The 22,991-nt window shown below is 48.1% G+C and overlaps 1 protein-coding gene across 1 annotated transcript in view; it reads left to right on the top strand.

Annotated features, from left to right (window-relative positions):
* col9a3 (collagen, type IX, alpha 3) overlaps positions 1-22,991 on the top strand; it is a 213,701-nt gene that overhangs the window by 77,759 nt on the left and 112,951 nt on the right. Inside the window, exon 22 of the mRNA XM_063073738.1 lies at positions 15,103-15,156. Coding sequence (XP_062929808.1) covers positions 15,103-15,156 — 54 coding nt within the window. The remainder of the gene's footprint in view (positions 1-15,102; positions 15,157-22,991) is intronic.

The raw sequence follows: 22,991 nt of genomic DNA on the forward strand, positions 1-22,991 counted from the left end.
GGTTGGCTGCCGGTTACCAGTGGTGTTCCACAGGGATCAGTGTTGGGGCTGCTTCTTTTTACATTGTACATCAATGATTTGGATTATGGAATAGATGGCTTTGTGGCTAAGTTTGCTGATGATACGAAGATAGGTGGAGGGGCCGGTAGTGCTGAGGAAACGGAGGGTCTGCAGAGAGACTTGGATAGATTAGGAGAATGTGCAAAGAAGTGGCAAATGAAATACAATGTTGGAAAGTGTATGGTTATACACTTTGGTAGGAGAAATAAATGGGCAGACTATTATTTAAATGAGGAGAGAATTCAAAGTTCTGAGAGGCAATGGGACTTGGGAGTCCTCCTGCAGGATACCCTTAAGGTTAACCTCCAGGTTGAGTCAGTGGTGAAGAAGGCGAATGCAATGTTGGCATTTATTTCTAGAGGAATAGAGTATAGGAGCAGGGATGTGATGTTGAGGCTCTATAAGGCACTGGTAAGACCTCACTTGGGGTACTGTGGGCAGTTTTGGTCTCCTTATTTAAGAAAGGATGTGCTGACGTTGGAGAGGGTTCAGAGAAGATTCACTAGAATGATTCCAGGAATGAGAGGGTTAACATATGAGGAACATTTGTCTGCTCTTGGACTGTATTCCTTGGAGTTTAGAAGAATGAGGGGGGACCTCACAGAAACATTTCGAACGTTGAAAGGCATGGACAGAGTGGATGTGGCAAAGTTGTTTCCTATGATGGGGGAGTCTAGTACGAGAGGATTGAAGGGTGCCCATTCAGAACAGAGATGCGAAGAAATTTTTTTAGCCAGAGGGTAGTGAATCTGTGGAATTTGTTGTCACGGGTGGCAGTGGAGGCCAAGTCACTGGGTATATTTAAGGCAGAAACTAATAGGTATCTGAGTAGCCAGGGCATCAAAGGTTATGGTGAGAAGGCTGGGGAGTGGGACTAAACGGGAGAATGGATCAACTCATGATAAAATGGCAGAGCAGACTCGATGGGCCGAATGGCCGACTTCTGCTCCTTTGTCTTATGGTCTTATGGTCTTATGGACAGCTGTGGAGGCCACGTCATTGAGTATATTTAAAGCAGAGGTTGAAAGTTTCTTGGTTAGTTAGGTCATCAAAGGTTACAGGGAGAAGGAAGGAGAATGAGGTTCAGAGGGAAAATAAATCAGTGGAATAGTGGAGCAGACCTGATGGGCTGAGTGGCCTAATTCTGCTATTTTTCATGGTGCCTGGTGCAACAGCATATCATAAGTTATAGAATAAGGTCCCTGGTCTCAGGTTAGACCCATCTAAAGGACATTACAGCATTCCTTCAGAATCGCACCCAGCATTGTTCTAAACTAGCTGCTCCAGGAACTGAACCCAACACCTTCAGGCTCAGAAGGGAGAGGTCTTATCAAGGAGCAATCAGAGTTTGGCACTGCACACAACAGACATAAGAATTGGTTTATTATTGACACAGCGAGAAGAGTTTCTTTCCAATATTTTTATTAATTTATATAAATAAGTATACAGAATACAGAAAAAAAATATGTTGAACTAAATCACATATAAAGACTCCTTACCCTATATTCGTACAAGTCAATTAGTTCATAACATTGAAAAATAATAATTTTATTATATTAAAAAAATCTACCCACTACCAAGACTGAAGCTGATTAGTAGAAAAAAAGAAAAAAAGATTGTCATCATCTGTACTTTAACAGCAAATCAAAGGTTTTGAAAATAATTCAAAAAAGGTCCCCACAATGTTTGAAAGTCTTGATTAGATTGAGAAGAGTTTAAAAGGAGGCGGTTATTACTTCAGCGGTTTGATCGGGGTATGACTGTGCAAGCACGTGTACGTTAGCCAGTGAGAACAGTGAGAAGAGTTTAAAAGGAGACAGCTTTATAGAGTGGGCAGCAGAGTAGAGGGAGACAGAGTAGGAATGCTTTGGCTCAACGGGGCATCGGCGATAATGGGTCGAGGAGAGGTAGGCTAACTGTATAGATTACAGACAGGAAGTATGTGTGTGAGGCCGGTGTTCTGTGCTCGGTGTCAGATGTGGGAAGTCCAGGAGACTCCCAGCCTCCCACATGGCCACATCTGCGCCAGTTGTGTTGAGCTGCAGCTCCTTGGGGACGGCTTTATGGAACTGGAGATGCAGCTCAATGACCTTCGTCTTGTCAGGGAGAGTGAGGAAGTGATAGAAAGGAGTTATAGGCAGGTGGTCATACTGGGGCCATGGGAGACAGACAAGTGGGTAGCAGTCAGAAGAGGGAAGGGGAAGAATCAAGTACTAGAGAGTACCCCTGTGGCTGTCCCCCTGAACAATAAGTACTCATTTTTGAGTACTGTTGGGGGGGGGGGTGGGAAGAGACAGCCTACCTGGGGGAAGCAACAGTGGTTGCCCCTCTGGCACAGAGTCTGGCCCTGTGGCTCAGAAGGGTAGGGAAAGGAAGAGGATGGCAGCAAGGATAGGGGACTTTATAGTCAGGGGGCCAGACAGGCGATTCTGTGGACACAGGAAAGAAGCACTGATGGTCGTTTGCCTCCCAGGTGCTGGGGTCCGGAATGTTTCTGATCATGTCCAAGATATCCTGCAGTGGGAAGGAGAACAGCTGGAGGTCATGGTACATATTGATACCAGTGACATAGGCAGGAAAAGGGAGGAGGTCCTGAAAGCAGACTACAGGGAGTGAGGAAGGAAGTTGAGAAGCAGGACCACAAAGGTAGTAATCTCGGGATTACTGCCTGTGCCACGTGACAGTGAGTATAGGAATAGAATGAGGTGGAGGATAAATGCGTGGCTGAGGGATTGGAGCAGGGGGCAAGGATTCAGATTTCTGGATCATTGGGACCTCTTTTGGGGCAGGAATGACCTGTACAAAAAGGACGGGTTGCACTTGAATCCCAGGGGGACCAATATCCTGGCAGGGAGGTTTGCTAAGGCTATTGGGGAGGGTTTAAACTAGAACTGCTGGGGGTGGGAACCAAACTGAAGAGGCGGTTGGCTCACAAATAGAGAAAGCTTAAAGACAGTGTGAGAGGGGGGATAGGCAGGTGACAGAGAAGGGACACACTCAGACCAATGGTTTGAGATGTGTCTATTTTAATGCAAGGAGTATCATGAACAAAGTGGAAGAGATTAGAGCGTGGATCAGTACTTGGAGCTATGATGTGGTGGCCATTACAGAGACTTGGATGGCTCAGGGGCAGGAATGGTTACTTCGTTTGCCAGGCTTTAGATGTTTCAGAAAGGACAGGGAGGGAGGCAAAAGAGGTGGGGGTGTGGCACTGTTGATCAGACATAGTGTCCTGGCTGCAGAAAAGGAGGAAGTCATGGAGGGATTGTCTACGGAGTCTCTGGGTGGAAGTTAGGAACAGGAAGGGATCAATAACTCTACTGGGTGGTTTTTTATAGACCATCCAATAGTAACAGGGACATCGAGGAGCAGATAGGGAGACAGATTCTGGAAAGGTGTAATAATAACAGGGTTGTCATGGTGGGGGATTTTAATTTCCCAAATACCAATTGGCATGTCCCGAGAGCAAGGGGTTTATATGGGGTAGAGCTTGTTAGGTGTGTTCAAGAAGGTTTCTTGACACAATATGTAGCAAGCCTACAAGAGGAGAGGCTGTACTTGATCTGTTATTGGGAAATGAACCTGGTCACGTGTTAGATCTCTCAGTGGAAGAGCATTTTGGAGATAGTGATCACAATTCTATCTCCTTTACCATAGCATTGGAGAGGGATAGGAACAGACAAGTTAGGAAAGTGTTCAACTGAAGTAAGGGGAAATATGAGACTATCAGGTAGGAACTTGGAAGCATAAATTGGGAACAGATGTTCTCAGGGAAATGTATGGAATAAATGTGGCAAATGTTCAGGGGATATTTGCATGGAGTACTGTATAGGAATGTTCCAACAAGACAGGGAAAGGATGGTAGGGTACAGGAACTGTGGTGTCCAAAGGCTGTGGTAAATCAAGTGAAGGAGAAAAGAAGAGCTTACAAAAGGTTCAAAAAACTAGGTAATGATGGAGATCTAGAAGATTATCGGGCTATCAGGAAGGAGCTTAAGAAAGAAGTTAGGAGAGCCAGAAGGGGTCATCAGAAGGCCTTGGCGGACAGGATTAAGGAAAACTCCAAGGCACTCTACAAGTATGTGAAGAGCAAGAGGATAAGACATGAGAGAATAGGACCAATCAAGTGTGACAATTGAAAAGTGTGTATAGCAGAGGTTCTTAATAAGTACTTTGATTCAGTATTCACTACGGAAAAGGATCTTGGTGATTGTAAGGTTAACTTACAGCAGACTGAAAAGCTTGAGCATGTAGATATTAAGGAAGAGGATGTGCTAGAGCTTTTGGAAAGCATCAGGTTGCATAAGTCACCAGGACCGGATGAGATGTACCCCAGGCTACTGTGGGAGGTGAGAGAAGAGATTTGAGTCTCTGCAATGATCTTTGCATCATCACCGGGAACGGGAGAGGTTCCAGAGGATTGGAGTGTTGCGGACGTTCCATTATTCAAGAAAGGGAGTAGAGATAGCCCAGGAAATTATTGACCAGTGAGTCTTATTTCAGTGGTTGGTAATTTGATGGAGAAGATCCTGAGAGGCAGGATTTATGAACATTTGGAGAGGCATAATATGATTAGGAATAGTCAGTATGGCTTTGTCAAAGGCAGGTCATGCCTTACAAGCCTGATTGAATTTTTTGAGGATGTGACTAAACACGTTGATGAAGGTAGAGCAGTAGATGTAGTGTATATGGATTTCAGCAAGGCATTTGATAAGGTACACCAAGCAAGGCTTATTGAGAAAGTAAGGAGGCTTGGGATCCAAGGGGACCTTGCTTTGTGGATCCAGAACTGACCTGCCTACAGAAGGCAAAGAGTCAGGTCAAATTTGGCATGAAGGTCGGTCACCAGTAATGGCCTCAGGGATCTGTTCTGGGACCGCTACTCTTCATGATTTTTATAAATGACCTAGATGAAGAAGTGGAGGGATGGGTTATTAATAGACAATAGACAATAGGTGTAGGAGTAGGCCATTTGGCCCTTCGAGCCAGCACCGCCATTCACTGTGATCATGACTGATCATCCACAATCAGTATCCAGTTCCTGCCTTATCCCCATAACCTTTGATTCCACTATCTTTAAGAGCTCTATCCATCTCTTTCTTGAAAGCATCCAGAGACTTGGCCTCCACAGCCTTCTGGGGCAGAGCATTCCATATATCCACCACTCTCTGGGTGAAAAAGTTTTTCCTCAACTCCGTTCTAAATGGCCTACCCTTTATTCTTAAACTGTGGCCTCTGGTTCTGGACTCACCCATCAGCAGGAACATACTTCCTGCCTCCAGCGTGTCCAATCCCTTAATAATCTTATATATTTCAATCAGATCCCCTCTCATCCTTCTAAATTCCAGTGTATACAAGCCCAGTTGCTCCAATCTTTCAACATATGTCAGTCCCGCCATCCCGGGAATTAACCTTGTGAACCTACGCTGCACTCCCTCAATAGCAAGAATGTCCTTCCTCAAATTTGGAGACCAAAACTGCACACAATACTCCAGGTGTGGTCTCACCAGGGCCCTGTACAGCTGCAGAAGGACCTCTTTGCTCCTATCCTCAATTCCCCTTGTTATGAAGGCCAGCATGTCATTAGCTTTCTTCACTGCCTGCTGTACTTCCCCATGCTTGCTTTCAGTGACTGATGTACAAGAACACCTAGATCTTGTTGTGCTTCCCCTTTTCCTAACTTGACTCCATTTAGATAATAATCTGCCTTCCTGTTCTTACCACCAAAGTGGATAACTTCACATTTATCCACATTAAACTGCATCTGCCATGCATCCGCCCACTCACCCAGCCTGTCCAATTCACCCTGTATTCTCATAACATCCTCCTCACATTTCACACTGCCACCCAGCTTTGTGTCATCTGCAAATTTGCTAATGTTACTTTTAATCACTTCATCTAAATCATTAATGTATATTGTAAACAGCTGCGGTCCCAGCACTGAACCCTGCGGTACCCCACTGGTCACCACCTGCCATTCCGAAAGGGACCCGTTAATCGCTACTCTTTGTTTCCTGTCTGCCAGCCAATTTTTAATCTATGTCAGTACTCTGCCCCCAATACCACGTGCTCTAATTTTGCCCACGAATCTCCTACGTGGGACTTTATCAAAGGCTTTCTGAAAGTTCAGGTACATTACATCCACTGGCTCTCCCTTGTCCATTTTCATAGTTACATCTTCAAAAAATTCCAGAAGATTAGTCAAGCATGATTTCCCCTTGTAAATCCATGCTGACTTGGACCTATCCTGTTACTACTATCCAAATGTGTCGTAATTTAATCTTTTATAATTGACTCCAGCATCTTCCCCACCACTGATGTCAGGCTAACCGGTCTATAATTCCGTTTTCTCTCTCCCTCCTTTCTTGAAAAGTGGGACAACACTAGCCACCCTCCAATCCACAGGAACTGATCCTGAATCTATAGAACATTGGAAAATGATTACCAATGCGTCCATGATTTCTAAAGCCAACTCCTTAAGTACCCTGGGATGCAGATCATCAGGTCCCAGGGACTTAGCAACCTTCAGACCCAACAGTCTATCCAACACCATTTCCTGCCTAATATAAATTTCCTTCAGTTCATCCATTACCCTAGGTCCTTTGGCCACTACTATATCCGGGAGATTGTTTGTGTCTTCCTTAGTGAAGACAGATCCAAAGTACCTGTTCAACTCGTCTGCCATTTCCTTGTTCCCCATAATAAATTCACCCGTTTCTGTCTTCAAGGGCCCAGTTTTGGGCTTAACTATTTTTTCCTTTTCACATACCTAAAGAAGCTTTTACTATCCTCCTTTATATTCTTGGCTAGTTTACCTTCGTACCTCATTTTTTCTCCGCGTATTGCCTTTTTAGTTACTTTCTGTTCCTCTTTAAAAGTTTTCCAATCCTCCGGCTTCCCACTCATCTTTGCTATGTTATACTTTTTTTTTATTTTTATACTGTCCTTTACTTCCCTTGTCAGCCAGGGCCTCCCCTTACTCCCCTAAGGATCTTTCTTCCTCTTTGGAATGAACTGATCCTGCACCTTCCGCATTATTCCCAGAAATACCCGCCATTGTTGTTCCACTGTCATCCCTGCTAGGGTAATGTTCCATTGAACTTTGGCCAGCTCCTCCCTCATAGCTCCATAGTTCCCTTTGTTCAACTGTAATACTGACACTTCTGATTTTCCCTTCTCCCTCTCAATTTGTAGATTAAAACTTATCATATTATGGTCACTACCTCCTAATGGCTCCTTTACCTCGATGTCCCTGATCAAATCTGTTCATTGCACAACACTAAATCTAGAATTGCCTTCTCTCTGGTAGGCTCCAGTACAAGCTGTTCTAAGAATCCATCTCGAAGGGACTCCACAAACTCCCTTTCTTGGGGTCCAGTACCAACCTGATTCCTCCAGTCTACCTGCATGTTGAAATCCCCCATAACATCTGTAGCATTACCTTTGCGACATGCCAATTTTAATTCTTGATTCAATTTACACCCTACATCCAGACTACTGTTTGGGGGCCTGTAGATAACTCCCATTAGGGTCTTTCTACCCTTAGAGTTTCTCAGTTCTGTCCATACTGACTCTACATCTCCTGATTCTATGTCCCCCCTTGCAAGGGACTGAATATCATTCTTCACCAACAGAGCCACCTCACCTCCTCTACCCATCAGTCTGTCCTTTCGATAGGACGTATACCCTTGAATATTCATTTCCCAGGCCCTGTCCACTCGAAACCATGTCTCCCTTATTCCCACAACATCATACTTGCCAATTTCCAACTGTGCCTCAAATTTGCTGAAGACACAAAGGTTGGGGGTGTTGTGGATAGTGTGGAGGGCTGTCAGAGGTTACAGTGGGACATTGATAGGATGCAAAACTCGGCTGAGAAGTTGCAGATGGAGTTCAACCCCGATAAGTGTGAGGTGGTTCATTTTTGGTAGGTCAAATATAATGGCAGAATATAGTATTAATGGTAAGACTCTTGGCAGTGTGGAGGATCAGTGGGATCTCGGGGTCTGAGTCCATAGGACACTCAAAGCTGTTGTGCAGGTTGACTTTGTGGTTAAGAAATCATATGGTGCATTGGCCTGCATCAATCGTGGGACTGTGTTTAGGAGCCGAGAGGTAATGTTGCAGCTATATAGGACCCTGGTCAGACCCCACTTGGAGTACTGTGCTCAGTTCTGGTTGCCTCACTACAGGAAGGATGTGGAAACCACAGAAAGGGTGCAGAGGAGATTTACAAGGATGTTGCCTGGATTGGGGAGCATGCCTTATGAGAATAGGTTGAGTGAACTCGGCCTTTTCTCCTTGGAGTGATGGAGGATGAGAGGTGACCTGATAGAGGTGTATAAGATGATGAGAGGCATTGATCGTGTGGATAGTCAGAGGCTTTTTCCCAGGGCTGAAATGGCTAGCACGAGAGGGCACAGTTTTAAGGTGCTTGGAAGTAGGTACAGAGGAGATGTCAGGGATAAGTTTTTTACGCAGAGAGTGGTGAGTGCGTGGAATGGGCTGCCAGCAACAGTGGTGGAGGCGGATACGACAGGGTCTTTTAAGAGACTCCTGGGTAGGTACATGGAGCTTAGAAAAATAGAGGGCTGTGGGTAACCCCAGGTAATTTCTAAGGAAGGGCATGTTCGGCAAGCTTTGTGGGCCAAAGGGCCTGTACTGTGCTGTCAGTTTTCTGTGTTTTCTATGTACCAAGATAGAGTGAAAAGCTTGTTTTACATACTATTCATACAGATCAGATCATTACACAGTGCTTCAAGCGAGAACAAGGTAAAACAGTAACAATGCAGAATGAAGTGTAAAAACTACAGGGAAAGTGTGGTGCGGGTAGACGAGCAACAAACATAAAATGCTGGAGGAACTCAGCAGGCCAGTCAGCATCTAAAAAAAAGAGTACAGTCGATGTTTCGGCCCCCCCCCCCGCCTCACCGTTTTCCTGATGAAGGGTCTCGGCCCAAAATGTCAACTATTTAATCTCCTTATTCCCCTCCATAGATGCTGCCCAACTTGCTGAGTGTGTTCCCATTTTCTGTGTGTGTTCCACCAGCTTTCCTCCTCTCTTTCACCTCCTCTGTCCCCTTCCCTCCCTTCTTTCATTCACGTTTTCTCCCGTATACAATCACACTTCTCAGAAGAGGTGCTGTTCCGGAGCCTGGTACCCCTCGAGAGAATGGACTGCATCCTCCCGCAGGCATCCCCGTTCTCTGTGGCCTTTTCACAAGGGCCTGAATTTATCCCGGATTTCATTTCACTGCCTTTCCTAGGAGACTGGTTATTTTGAGTTGTTGGAAAGACTGGTGTGTTTGTCTCGCTCGCTCAAAGGCTTATTGTTTGCTGATCTGTACAAGGCTGCAAGGTTGCCTGATCCGGCTGGCGACACATGTTTACACAGTTCCACTGTGGGGGTGGGGGGGAGATGGTTCTTGGCCCAGAGGCACAGGAACACTGAATGACATACACTCCATTCAGTACCTGGGATCCTGCAGGAAAGTTCCAGAAACCGGCCTGAGAGGCGGAGGAGCTGGCAGGCTTGTCAACACTGGGATAAATCGCAGGCTCACAGCCACTGTTTAGTCAAACTGATATTGATTGGAAATGTGCCACTGAAATACAACAACTGTCGAAGGGGGAGGTAAAAGCACCTTAAATGATGTAAAATGACCAAGGGTGTTCCGAAGATTAAAGATCAGCTTTATTTGTCACGTGTACATTGAAACTTACAGTGAAATGTGTCGTTTTGCATCCGAGGATGCGTGTGGGGAGCCCACAAGTCTCACCATGCTTCTAGTACCAACGTAGCATGCCCACTTACTCACCCTGACGTGTATGCCTTTGGAATGCGGCAGGAAACTGGAGGTCACGGGGGGAATGTACTCACTCCTTACAGACAGCAGTGGGTACTGAACTTGGGTCACTGGCACTGTAAAGCCTTCACTAACCACTATGTTACCATGCTTTCCTGGTGCCTTTTCCTGAGAAGTCCAAAGGTGAGCCACATCTCTCCCATTAGCCTTCGCAGCTGGGATGCTGGAAGCAGTGCAGCGCTCCCCGTTGATGTAGTGTATGTCAGAAACACGTAGACCATAGAACAGAACAGCACTGGAACAGGTCCTACAGCGGCTGGAAATCCAAACCGCTGGAGGAACGCAGCCAGTCACGCAGATGTTCAAAGGCTTAGACTGGACATGAAGAGAAGATTTCCTATAGTGGGGAAGTTTAGGACCAGAGGGCACAGCCTCAGTATGGAGGAATGTCCATTTAGAAGAGATGAGGAGGAATTTCTTTAGTTAGAGGGTGATGAATCTGTGAAAGTCATTGCCACAGACAGGTCTGGAGGCCAAGTCATTGGGTATATTTAAAGTGGAGGTTGATAAGTTTTTGATTCCTCAGGCTGTTGAAGGTAACGGGGAGAAGGCAGGAGAATGGGGTTGAGAGGGATAATATATCTGCCGTGCTGGAATGGCAGAGCAGACTCGATAGGCCAAATGGCCCAATTCTGCTCCTACGTCTTGTCTTTAACTATGGACAGGCCCTCAGCTCACCACATCTGTTCTTCTGTGATTCCAAACTGAACTAAATCCCTTCTGCCTGCACATGATCCATATCCCTTCCCTCCCCGCATATTCATATTCATGTGTCTGTCAAGCAGCCTCTTAAAACACACAGGATAGGCCCTCAGCCCACAATGTTATGCTGACAATTTAACCTACTCTAAGATCAATCTCACCCTTCCCTTGCATATAACTCACCATTTTTCTATCATCCACGTGCCTATTTAAGAGTCACTTCAATGTCCCGAAAGTGCCTGCCTCTATCACCACACCCATCAGTGCATTACAGGCTGGATCGACAACTCCTAAACTTACCCCTCTCTAACCTTAGAATCATATCCTCAGGTTTTTGAAATTTCCATCCTGAAGGAAAAGGATTCTGACTGTCGACCCAGTCTATCCCTATCCTGTGTTCTTTCAACTTCCAAACTCTTTTGAGAGCAAGGCACGTTTCTCCAACCTGTCGCACTCTCTGATCCAGGATGCATTCGGGTGAACCTCTCCTGCACCCTCTCCACATCCTTCCCTCAATGGGACAAACCTGAACTTCACACAATACTGTATAGTTCCATGTCCACGTGTTCTGTAAGATTGCCATAGCTGAGGGTGGTAATGGGGATAAGCTCCCACTAACTATTAACTAGGGCGTTGGGCTCACGATCTGAAGGTTGTGGGTTTGAGTCTCGGCCAAGGCAGTGTGTTGTGTCTTTGAGCAAGGCACTTAACCACACACTGCTCCAGTCCACCCAGCTGAAAATGGGTACCAGCAAATGCTGGGGGTTAACCTCGCGATAGACTGGAGCCCTATCTGGGGGCGGGGGGGGGGATCTCGTACTCTCAGTTGCTTCACGCCACAGCACCGGCCTGATGGGCCACAAGGCTTGGGACAGACTTTAACTTTAACCTATTAACTGATCCCAATGACATGCGTCGCAAATAGTCTCTGACAACCATGTCCAGCTCCTGGCCTTCACGTGTGGCTTAGCTACTAAGCCTGGCAGCACTGTTTCTACTGACAGGAGAAGGGTCAAAGGCATGTTACTGCTGCCTTAAAACCAGTCACTTTGGGCAGATGGGGCTCGTCAGCTGTGGTTGGCAGCTCATCTAGGAGAACTCTGATCTCAAACCTTCACTGCCTTGCAGCTATACTCACTCATGGGGAAGGATTCAGGAGTAAACTGCGAGGGGAGAAATCCAGAGCTGGAATCCCTAAGGAGATCCCATGCTGAGTTCAACGCTGACTGGAGGCTGCTGCTGCCTTGCTGGTGCCAAACTGTACCGGCCTCTGCTGTTCCTGCCTAAGCCTTGTGGAGAGGGGGAGCCTGTTGCATGAGCAACAACTTGCTCCCCATATCGTACTGCCCTGGCTTGCATATCACATAGACAGCTAGGATGCAATATCCCTGGTCGACCCTGACCAGCGGAGGGCCTCTACATGTTCCCCACATACAGTACAGCACATTGGGAAGTGCTTTAGTGACTGCAGTACCCCAGCCCTGAAGGCTGATACAGAGAGGTGGACCTTGTTTGGTGAGATTCCTCCAAAGCACCATGCAGCATGGCAGTATAGCAGTTGGCGTAGAGCTCTACAGCATCAGCTGTAAGATGTGGGTTCAGCTTCTGCTGCTATCTAAAAGGATGTTCTCCCTGTGACTGCATGGGTTTCCCCTGGGTGCTTCGGTTTCCACACCTTCCAAAGGCGTTGGGGTTGAGGTTAGTGAGCTGTGGGCATGCCATATTGATGCCAGCAGTGTAATGACATCTACAGCTGTACAGCACAATCCTTGGTATATGATTTAATGCAAACACCATATTTCGTTGTGCACTCAACAAATAAAACAAACCTACTCCAAGTGTGGTCTGACTAAAGTTTTATACAGCCACAGCATGAATTCCTTAATCTTCCACTCAGCGACATTCCCACTGAAGGCAAGGATGCAATACTCCTTCGTCACCGTCTTATCTACATGCGCAACACATTCAGTGAGCCATCAACTAAGACCCCAAATCCCTCTGTCCTTCACTGCTATTAAGGGGCTGCCATCTACACTTTCTCCAGTAGTGTAGCGGTTAGCACAACACTATTACAGCTCAAGGTGTTCAGAGTACTAAGTTCGATTCTGGCACCGTTCTGTAAGGAGTCTCTGCACATCCTTCCTGTGGAACGTGTGGGCTTTCGCCTGGCCGCTCCACCTTCCTCTCACAGTCCAAAGGTGCGCCAGGTACGTTAACTAGCCATTGTAAGTTATCCCGTGATTAGGCTCGGGTTAATCAGGTTTGTTGGGGGTTGCTGGGGAAGCGTGCTTCAAAGGGGTACAACACCATTGGTTGTTGAGTCTTGATCATGTTTAATGTGCTCCTCATCAATTGTAGGGCTCGCCTCAGGACACCTTCACCAATGCTCCCTCTAATGTATTTAAGAACTGCATGAACCAGCCTTAGCTCGGAGAAGGAAATTTTTACACGACCTAAAATCTACGTGGCACTTTAAATGTTTTTTTTGCAACGTGCATACTATGAATATTTAGAATGAAAATAGAAAACTCACTTTTGATTTAATTTATTAATTGAAGGGTAGAATGAAATGCAGTCCAAAGAAAATATTTCACGTTTTGTAAGTTTTTTTTCTAGCTGTGTCCAATTCCAGCTGTGTGGCAACAAAGGCGATGTGCGCGGGAGCATTGCAGTTACTGCACGGTCACGCACCACACAGCTTAGAAGGGACAATGGCCCTCACACAGACTCTTCCCTTGAATATGCTTGCGCTGAGATTGAGCAGTCCGTGTGAACTTTCTGGAATCAATCACCCTCTGGGATAATCCTTGGAAAAGGATCTGACCACTCTTGCCCTGAAATCCCATTTTCCCATCCAGGACCCGCCCAGTTTTCTGACCACGGTAGCTGTAATTGTGCCATCTCAGGCTCCTTTGACACACGCATAGGAATATTTAGCTCCGGAAGTCTTGATTAATATACACACAAAATGCTGGAGGAACTCAGCAGGTCAGGCAGCATCTATGGAGGGAAATAAATAGTTGATATTTTTGGCAAAGATACTTCATCAGGGCTGGAGCGGAAGGGGGAAAGAAGCCAGAATAAGTTGCAGGGGGGAAGGAGTACAAACTGGCAGTTGATAGGTCGGAACAGGGAATGGTATTCAGGCTCCACTCTTACCCCTCCTCTCCTCCTCATCTGCTCATCACCTAACCCCTGGTGCCCTTCCTCCTTCCTTTATTTCCCTCTCAGATTCTTTCTTCTCCAGCCCTTTACCTTTTCCCCTTGTTACCTCTCAGCTTCTCCCCTGGTCTCACCTATCACCTATTGAATGATCTGTGAATGGGTAATAAAGGGGTGGCAGGATAGGAGTGAGCAATTCGGAGGGCAGACACGATAGAAGTGGGTGAGATTCTGACCGGTAGGCAGCTAGCTTAAGATGTGGACAAATGCGGATGGATTTGTTGTTTGGGGTAAGATTGGAATATAAAGGCAAGGATATAACGTTGAGGCTTTCTAAAGCAAGTATTGTGAGCAGTTTTAGTTCCCTTATCTATGGAAGGATGTGCTGACGTGGGAGAAGGTTCGAAGGAGATTCATGAAATGATTCCAGGATTGAAAAGTTTGTCATATGAGGAGTGTTTGATGGCTCTGGGCCTGTACTCACTGGAATTCAGAAGAATGGGGGAGGGGTGGGGATCTCATTGAAACCTGTTGATTGTTGAAAGGCCTCGATACAGTGGACGTGGAGGGAATGTTTCCTATGATTGAGAGTCTATGGCCAGACGGCACAGCCTTAGAATAGAGGGAAGTCCATTTGGAACGGAGATTATGAGGAATTTCTTTAGCCAGAGGGTGGTGAACCTGTGGAATTTGTTGCCACGGGCAGCTGTGGAGGCAGAATCATTGGGTATATTTAAGGTGGTGGTTTGATAGATTCTTAACTAGTCAGGGCATGAAGGAATACAGGGAGAAGGCAGGAGATTGGGGTTGAGAAGGGAAATGGATCACCATGATAAAATGGAACAGACTCGATGGGCCAAATGGCCTAATTCTGCTCCTCTGCCTTATGGTCTTGGGGTGTTGTGATGCAGGGGAGAAAGTTTTATCCATATTGGGTAGTAATTTTCTGGAACTCACTGCCTGCAAGGATGGTTCAGATGGAGGTGACGATCGATGTCAGTTGGATGCGCATGCAAAAGGAACAGAGGAATGGGGCTGCATGGAGAGACCATTGCCAGATGGGCCGAATACCCTCCCTCTATGTTATAATTACCTCCAATATTACCTCCCACACTCACCTCCATCAGTGCTCATCTCTTATACGCCCACGTGTGTGTGTTTACACGCAAACACTTCTGCGTGAACTTGTGCATGCGGACATTACTACAAGTGTATGTACTTACCAGTATCCTCATACACGTTGCTACGTCTGTGGGTGACTGCTGACCTTTGCTGCTGTTACACTCACCTCTCCTCTCCTGTTCCAATGCAGGGTGAGATGGGACCGGCAGGTGTCCGCGGAGTGCAAGGTCGCAGGGGATTCCAGGTAAGGAACTCTTGGGGCGGAGGTGGGGGGGTCGGGGGGCAAGACCTGTGGGGGCGTTAATTGGAACATTAATTGGTCACATGGGTGTAATTGGGCGGGATATGGAGTGCTAAGGTGTGGGTGTGGGTCAGTGGGACCAGGGAGAAGTTTCGCATGGACTAGATGTGCTGAAAAGCCTGCTTCTTGGCCAGAATGACCTGAAAACCATGCTGTATCTCGAAATGAAATAAAATAAAAAGAAGCATTCACCTGCAGGTACCCGCCAAGAAGTGCCTGTGGGATTCTGGCAAAGTTCCTCAAGTTGGTGCTGGTGCCAGTCAGTGGATAAGGAGTGATCTGTAAGGGCAATGGAAGTGAAGGCTATTGGTTTTGGAAGGAGACGGGAAAGTTCCCTCATATCCCAATAGGCCCAAGGGATCTTTTACATCCCTTGAGAGTGCAAAGGGGAGCTGCTTTCTAATGACAGCGACCAAAAGCTGACACCGGTGACAACACAGCACACCCTCAGTACTGCACTGGAAGGGCCTGTCTCAGTTTTTGATCAAAGTCCTACAAAAAATTGTAGAGCACTACAACGCAGAAACAGACTTTTCAGCATATCTAGTCTATGCCAAACCTCTCCCTAGTTCCATCAACCCACACCTGGACCATAGCCCTCCATACCCCTCCCATCCATGTACCTATCCAAACTTCTCCCTAGTCCCATCGACCCACACCTTGACCATAACCCTCCATATCCTCATACCCCTCCCATCCATGTACCTATCCAAACTTCTCCCTAGTCCCATCAACCCACACCTGGAGCATAGTCCTCCATGCCCTTCCCATCCATGTACCTATCCAAACTTCTCCCTAGTCCCATCGACCCACACCCAGACCATAGTCTTCCATACCCCTCCCATCCATGTACCTATCCAAACTTCTCCCTAGTCCCATTGACCCACACCTGGAGCATAGTCCTCCATGCCCTTCCCATCCATGGACCTATCCAAACTTCTTTTAAATGTTGAAATCAAACCAGCATCCACGACACACATTGGCAGCTCGTTCCACACTTACACCATCCTCTGAATGAAGTCGTTCCCCCTCATGTTTTCCTTAAACATTTCACCTTTCACCCTTAACCTACAGCCTCAGTACTTACAATGCATTTGCCTGCTTGCATTTACCCTATCCATACCCCTCATCATTTTATACACTCCTATCAAATGTCTCCTCACTCTCCCCTGCTCCAGGGAGTAAAGTCCTAAATCCATTCATCCTTTCCCTGTGATTCAGGCCCTCAAGTATGGACAACATCCTTGTAAGTTTTCTCTGTAATCCTCTAATGTTATTGATAATTTACCTGTGGGTAGGTGACTGGAACTGCACACACACACACAACTCCAAAAGCCAATATATACTTCTGCTGTCACTTCAGCTCGATCATTATTATGGAGTTATACAGTTCAGTAGGAGTTTGTGGGACACTGATTCTGCACCAACAACTCCCTTATCCTTCTGAGGGTCTGCCCCCTGCCAGTTGCAGGCAGTACTGCAGCATCTCTGCAGTCCGAAACTCACAGCACATGAATATATGTGTATTTAGATATGGTTTAGGAACAGCTTATTCCGCTCAACCATCAGATTTCTGAACAAATTTCTACAATGTGGGGAGTATTCTAACTGCCTGCATCACTGACTGGTATTGAGGGGTGACACTGCACAGGATCGAAATGAGCTGCAGGAATTTGTAAACTCAGTCAGCTCCATCATGGGCACTATCCTCTCCAGCATCCAGTACATCTGCAAGGAGCGATGTTCCTGAAAAGTGGCATCTGTCATTAAGGACCCCCACTACTCAGGTCATGCCCCCTTCTCAATGCTACCATCAGGGAGGAGGTACAGGAGCCTGAAGGCACATGCACAGTGATTCAGGAACAGCTTCTTCTCCTCTGCCATCAGATTCTGAACAGACATTGAACCCATGAACCCTACCACTCTACATTTTCTCTTTTTTTTGCACTTTAATTAAGTTAGTTCAACTTTTTCCTTTATTCAACTTTTTAAAATTTAATTTAACTTCATAATATATATTTACTTAGTGTAACTTACAGTTTTCATTAATATGTATTGCTCTGTGCTGCTGCCACATAATCAACAAATTTCATGACATATGCCAGTGTTATTAATCCTGATTCGGATTCCATCAGCCATGAACACTACCAGGCAACACACACAAAATGCTGGAGGAACTCAGCAGGCCAGGCAGCATCTGTGGAAAAGAGTACAGTCGACGTTTCAGGCCAAGACCCTTCTTGCACTACTTATATTTCAGGATCAGATCAGGCTCATCATCACTGATAATGTGTCATGAAATTTGTTGTTTTGTGGCAACAATATAGTGCAGGACAAAAAAATTACCTATCAACATGAGAACATAAGAAATAGGAGCAGGAGTAGGCCATCCGGCCCATCGAACCTGCCCCACCATTCAATAAGATCATGGCTGATCTGTCCGTAAACTCAGCTCCATCTACCTGCCTTTTTCCCCATAACCCTTAATTCTCCTACTATGTAAAAACATATCTAACTTTTCCTTAAATATATTTAGTGAAGAAACCTCAACTGCTTCCCTGGGCAGAGAATTCCACAGATTCACCACTCTCTGGAAAAAATAGTTTCTACTCATCTCCATCCTAAATCTTCTCCCCTGAATCTTGAAGCAATGTCCCCTAGTTCTAGTCTCACCTACCAATGGAAATAAGTTTCCTACTTCTATCTTATCTATCCCTTTCAAAATTTTGTATGTTTCTATAAGATCCCCTCTCATTCTTCTGAATTCCAGAGAGTACAGTCCCAGGCGACTCAACCTTTCCTCATAGGTTAACCCCTTCATCCCTGGAATCAACCTGGTGAACATCCTCTGCACTGCCTCCAAAGCCAATATATCCTTCCTCAAGTATGGAGACTAGAACCATACACAGTACTCCAGGTGCGGCCTCACCAGTACCCTATATAGCTGCAGCATAATCTCCCTGCTCTTGAATTCAATCCCTCTAGCAATGAAGGCCAACATTCCGTTTGCCTTCTCAATAACCTGTTGCACCTGCAAGCCGCCTTTTTGCAATTCAAGCACAAGCACTCCCAAGACCCTCTGCACAACAGCATGCTGCAATCTTTCACCATTTAAATAATAACCTGCTTTTCTATTATTCCTTCCAAAGTGGATGACCTCACATTTACCAACACTGTGTTCCATCTGCCAGACCTTGGCCCACTCACTTAACCTATCTATATCCCTCTGCAGACACTCCACATCCTCTGTACCCTCTTCCAAATCACCAACATAAATGGTAAACTACTGCGGGCCCAGCACCAACCCCACTCACCACAGACTGCCAACCGGAGAAACACCCATTTATACTAACTCTCTGCCTTCTATCGGTTAACCAATCAACTATCCATGCCAATACACTTCCTCCGACTCCATGCATCCATATCTTATTTTAAAGTCTCTTGTGTGGCACCTTATCGAACGCCTTCTGGAAATCCAAGTATACGACGTCCACCTGTTCCCCTCTATCCACTGCACTTATTATGTCCTCAAAGAACTCCAGTAAGTTTGTCAAACAGGATCTGCCCTTTCTGAATCCATGCTGCGTCTGTCTAATGGAACCAGTCCTTTCTAAACATTTCGCTATTTCTTCCTTAATGACAGCTTCAAGCAGTTTCCCGATTACAGATGTTAAGCTAACTGGCCTATAGTTACCCGTCTTTTGCCTACATTCTTTTTTGAAAAGTGGTGTGACATTAGCTGTCTTCCAATACGCTGGAACCTGCCCAGAGTCCAGAGAGTTTTGATAAATGATTACCAACAAATGATTATCAAGTTACTGTAGGAAATATAAAAAATAAATAAACAGTGAAAAAGAGAGCAAAGTGACTCAGAGTTCGTGGATTCATAGACCATTCAAAAATCTGACGGTGGAGGAGATGAAGCTTTTCCCGAGTGGTTGAGAGTTTGACTTCAGGCTCCTGTATCACCTCGTTGATGGTAGCAATGAGAAGAGAGTGCGTCCTCGGTGTTGGGGGTCCTTAATAATGGATTTAACCTTCTTCAGGCACCTCCTTTTGAAGATGTCCTGGATGGTGTGCAGGCTGAGGCCATAACTCGAGAGGAAACAGTGCCTCTTTCTATAACCCTGGCCTATCCCATCATCACTCTCTGCTTTGTGAGGATTACCCGATTTAATGTTTCAAAATGGCCATATCATTTTCTACACTCCCAACAACTTAGAGACATTCAACAAAATACAAAAAATACTGATGGCAATCACAGTTACAAAAATTATTCTGCAGGGAAGATTAGTAGAACATTGTAATAATTCTTGTCCTGCTCATCTATCTTTACCACTTCATTTAACAATGTCTCTGGATCTTCACTATCTCACTCCTTCCTTTCTCCATTTTCCAACCCGTACCCTGCTTCTCCTTCTATATTTTAACTTCATGTCGTCTTCGCTCTAGCAGGTCTACCATCTCCCACTAACCCCGCACCACCACCACAAGTCTATAAATCTGAGCTTCATCATATGACTAAAAGTGCCCTCCTCCTCAATGTTTCTCCTCTCTCCACTCCCATGCCATCACTCTCATTCATTCTCTTTCTCACCTCCGCATTGCACCTGTTCAATGTCCTACTCCCTGCTCTTCTCTCCCTACAAACCTCTCAATCCCAGATCCTCTCCCAATCCCACATCCCCTCTCACCATCCCACCTCATCTCTCTCCCACCGTCCCACCTCTTCCCTCTCCCACCAAACCACCTCCACTCTCTCCCATCGTCCCACCTCCTCTCTCACCAACCCACCTCCTCTCTCTCCATCCCACCTCCTCTCTCTCCACCGTCCCAACTCCTCTCTCTCCCAATGAACCACCTCCTTTCTCTCCCACCAAACCACCTCCACTCTCTCCCATCGTCCCACCTCCTCTCCCCGTCCCACCTCCTCTCTCTCTCACTGTCCGACCTACTCCCTCTCCCGCGTTCCCATCTCCTCTCTCTCTGTCCCACCTCCTCTCTCTCCCACCGTCCCACCTCCGCTCTCTCCCACCTTCTCTCCTTCTCTCTCTCTCACCGTCCCACATCCTCTCCCTCTCACCGTCCCACCTCCTCTCTCTCCAACTGTCCCACCTCCGCTCTCACAGTCCCACCTCCGTCCCTTTCACCATCCCACCCACTCTCTCTCTCTCACCGTCCCACCGCCTGGCTTTCCCGCCATCCCACCTGCTCTCACTCCCACCGTCCCACCTCCTCTCTCCCACCGTCCCACCTCCTCTCTCTCCCACCGTCCCACCTCCTCTCTCCCACCGTCCCTCCTCTCTCCCCCACCGTTGCACCTCCCCTCTATCTCACGGTACCACTTCCTCTCTCTCCCATTGTCCCACCTTCTCTCTCTCCCACCTTCTCTCCTTCTCTCTCTCGCACCTCCCACATTCTATCCCTCTCACCGTCTCACCTCCTCTCCCTCTCACCGTCCCACCTCCTCTCTCTCCCACCATCCCACATCCTCTCCCTCTCACCGTCCCACCTCCTCTCTCTCCCACCGTCCCACATCCTCTCCCTCTCACCGTCCCACATCCTCTCCCTCTCACCGTCCCACCTCCTCCCTCTTTCTCGCTATCCCACCTCCTCTCTCTCCAACCATCCCACCTCCGCTCTCACGGTCCCACCTCCGTCCCTTTCACCATCCCACCCACTCTCTCTCTCTCACCGTCCCACCGCCTGGCTTTCCCGCCATCCCACCTGCTCTCACTCCCACCGTCCCACCTCCTCTCTTCCACCGTCCCTCCTCTCTCCCACCATCTCACCTCCCCTCTCCCACCACCTTCCCACATCCTCTCTCTCCCACCGTCCCACCTCCTCCCTCTCCTGCCATCCCTCCTCCTCTATCTCCCACCGTCCTTCCTCCTCTCTCTCCGACTGTCCCACCTCCTCTCTCTCCCACCGTCCCAAATCCTCACTCACCCTCTCAACTCATCTCTCTCCCACCATCCCACCTCCTCCCTCTCTCACCGTCCCTCCTCCTCTCTCTTACCGTCCCACCTACTCTCTTTGTCACCGTCCCTCCTCCTCTCTTTGTCACCGTCCCTCCTCGTGTCTCCCACCATCCCACTTGCTCTCTCTCACTCCTTCCCACCTCCTCTCTCCCACCGTCCCAACTCCTTCCATTCTCATCGTCCCACCTCCTCTCTTTCTCACCGTCCCACCTCCTCTCTCTCCCCCATCGTCCCTCCTCCTCTCTCTCGTACCGTCTCACCTTCTCTCTCTCCCTCCGTCCCACCTCCTCTCTCTCCCACCTTCCCACAACCTCTCTCTCCCACCGTCGCACCTCCTCCCTCTCCAGCTGTCCCACCTCGTCCCTCTCCCACTGTCCCACCTCCTCCCTCTCCCACCGTCCCTCCTCCTCTCTCTCCGACTGTCCCACCTCCTCTCTCTCCCACCGTCCCAAATCCTCACTCACCGTCTCAACTCATCTCTCTGCCACCGTCCCACCTCCTCTCTCTCCCACCGTCCCTCCTCTCTCTCCCCACTGTCCCACATCCTCCCTCTCACACCGTCCCAGCTCCTCTCTCTCCCACCTTCCCACATCCTCTCTCTCCCATCCTCCCACCTCCTCTCTCCCACTGTCCCTCCTCTCTCTCCCACCGTCCCACCTCCTCTCTCCCCACCGTCCCACATCCTCCCTCTCGCACCGTCCCAGCTCCTCTCTCTCCCACCTTCCCACATCCTCTCTCTCCCACCGTCCCAGCTCCTCTCTCTCCCACCTTCCCACATCCTCTCTCTCCCACCGTCCCACCTCCTCTCTCTCCCATTGTCCTACATCCTCCCTCTCGCACCGTCCCAGCTCGTCTCTCTCTTACCGTCCATCCTCCTCTCTCTCCCTCCGTCCCTCCTCCTCTGCCTCCCACCGTCCCACCTCCTCTCTCTCCGTCCCACCTCCTCTTTCTCCCACCATCCCACCTCCTCCTTCTCTCTCGCAGTCCCACCTCCTCTCTCTCCAACCGTCCCACCTCCGCTCTCACGGTCCCACATCTGTCCCTCTCACCATCCCACCCACTCTCTCTCTCTCACCGTCCCACCGCCTGGCTTTCTCGCCATCCCACCTGCTCTCACTCCCACCGTCCCTCCTCTCTCTCTCCCCACTGTCCCACATCCTCCCTCTCGCACCGTCCCACCTCCTCTCTTTCTCACCATCCCATCTCCTCTCTCTCTCCCACCATCCCTCTTCCTCTGTCTCTCACCATCCCACCTCCTCTCTCTCTCTCACAATCCAACCTCCGCTCTCTCCCAACGTCCCACCTCCTCTCTCCCCCAATGTCCCACGTCCTCTCTCTCCCTCCATCCCACCTCCTCTGCCTCCCACCGTCGTTCCTCCTCTCTCTCTCACCGTCCCACATCCTCTCCCTCTCCCCGTCCCACCTCCTCTCCAACCGTCCCTCCTCTTTCTCCCACCATCCCACCTCCTCCCTCTCTCTTGCTGTCTCACCTCCTCTCTCTGCCACCGTCCCACCTCCTCTCTCTCCCACCGTCCCACCTCCGCTCTCACAGTCCCACCTCTGTCCCTCTCACCATCCCACCGACTCTCTCTCTCTCACCGTCCCACCGCCTGGCTTTCCCGCCATCCCATCTGCTCTCACTCCCACCGTCCCACCTCCTCTCTCCCACCGTCCCACCTCCTCTCACTCCCACCGTCCCACCTCCTCTCTCTCTCACTGTCCCATCTCCTCTCTCTCTCCCACCATCCCACCTCCTCTCTCTCTCCCACCATCCCACCTCCTCCCTCTCCCACCAGC

Source organism: Mobula hypostoma, chromosome 2 (genome assembly GCF_963921235.1).
Source record: "Mobula hypostoma chromosome 2, sMobHyp1.1, whole genome shotgun sequence".
NCBI classification, from domain to species: domain Eukaryota; kingdom Metazoa; phylum Chordata; class Chondrichthyes; order Myliobatiformes; family Myliobatidae; genus Mobula; species Mobula hypostoma.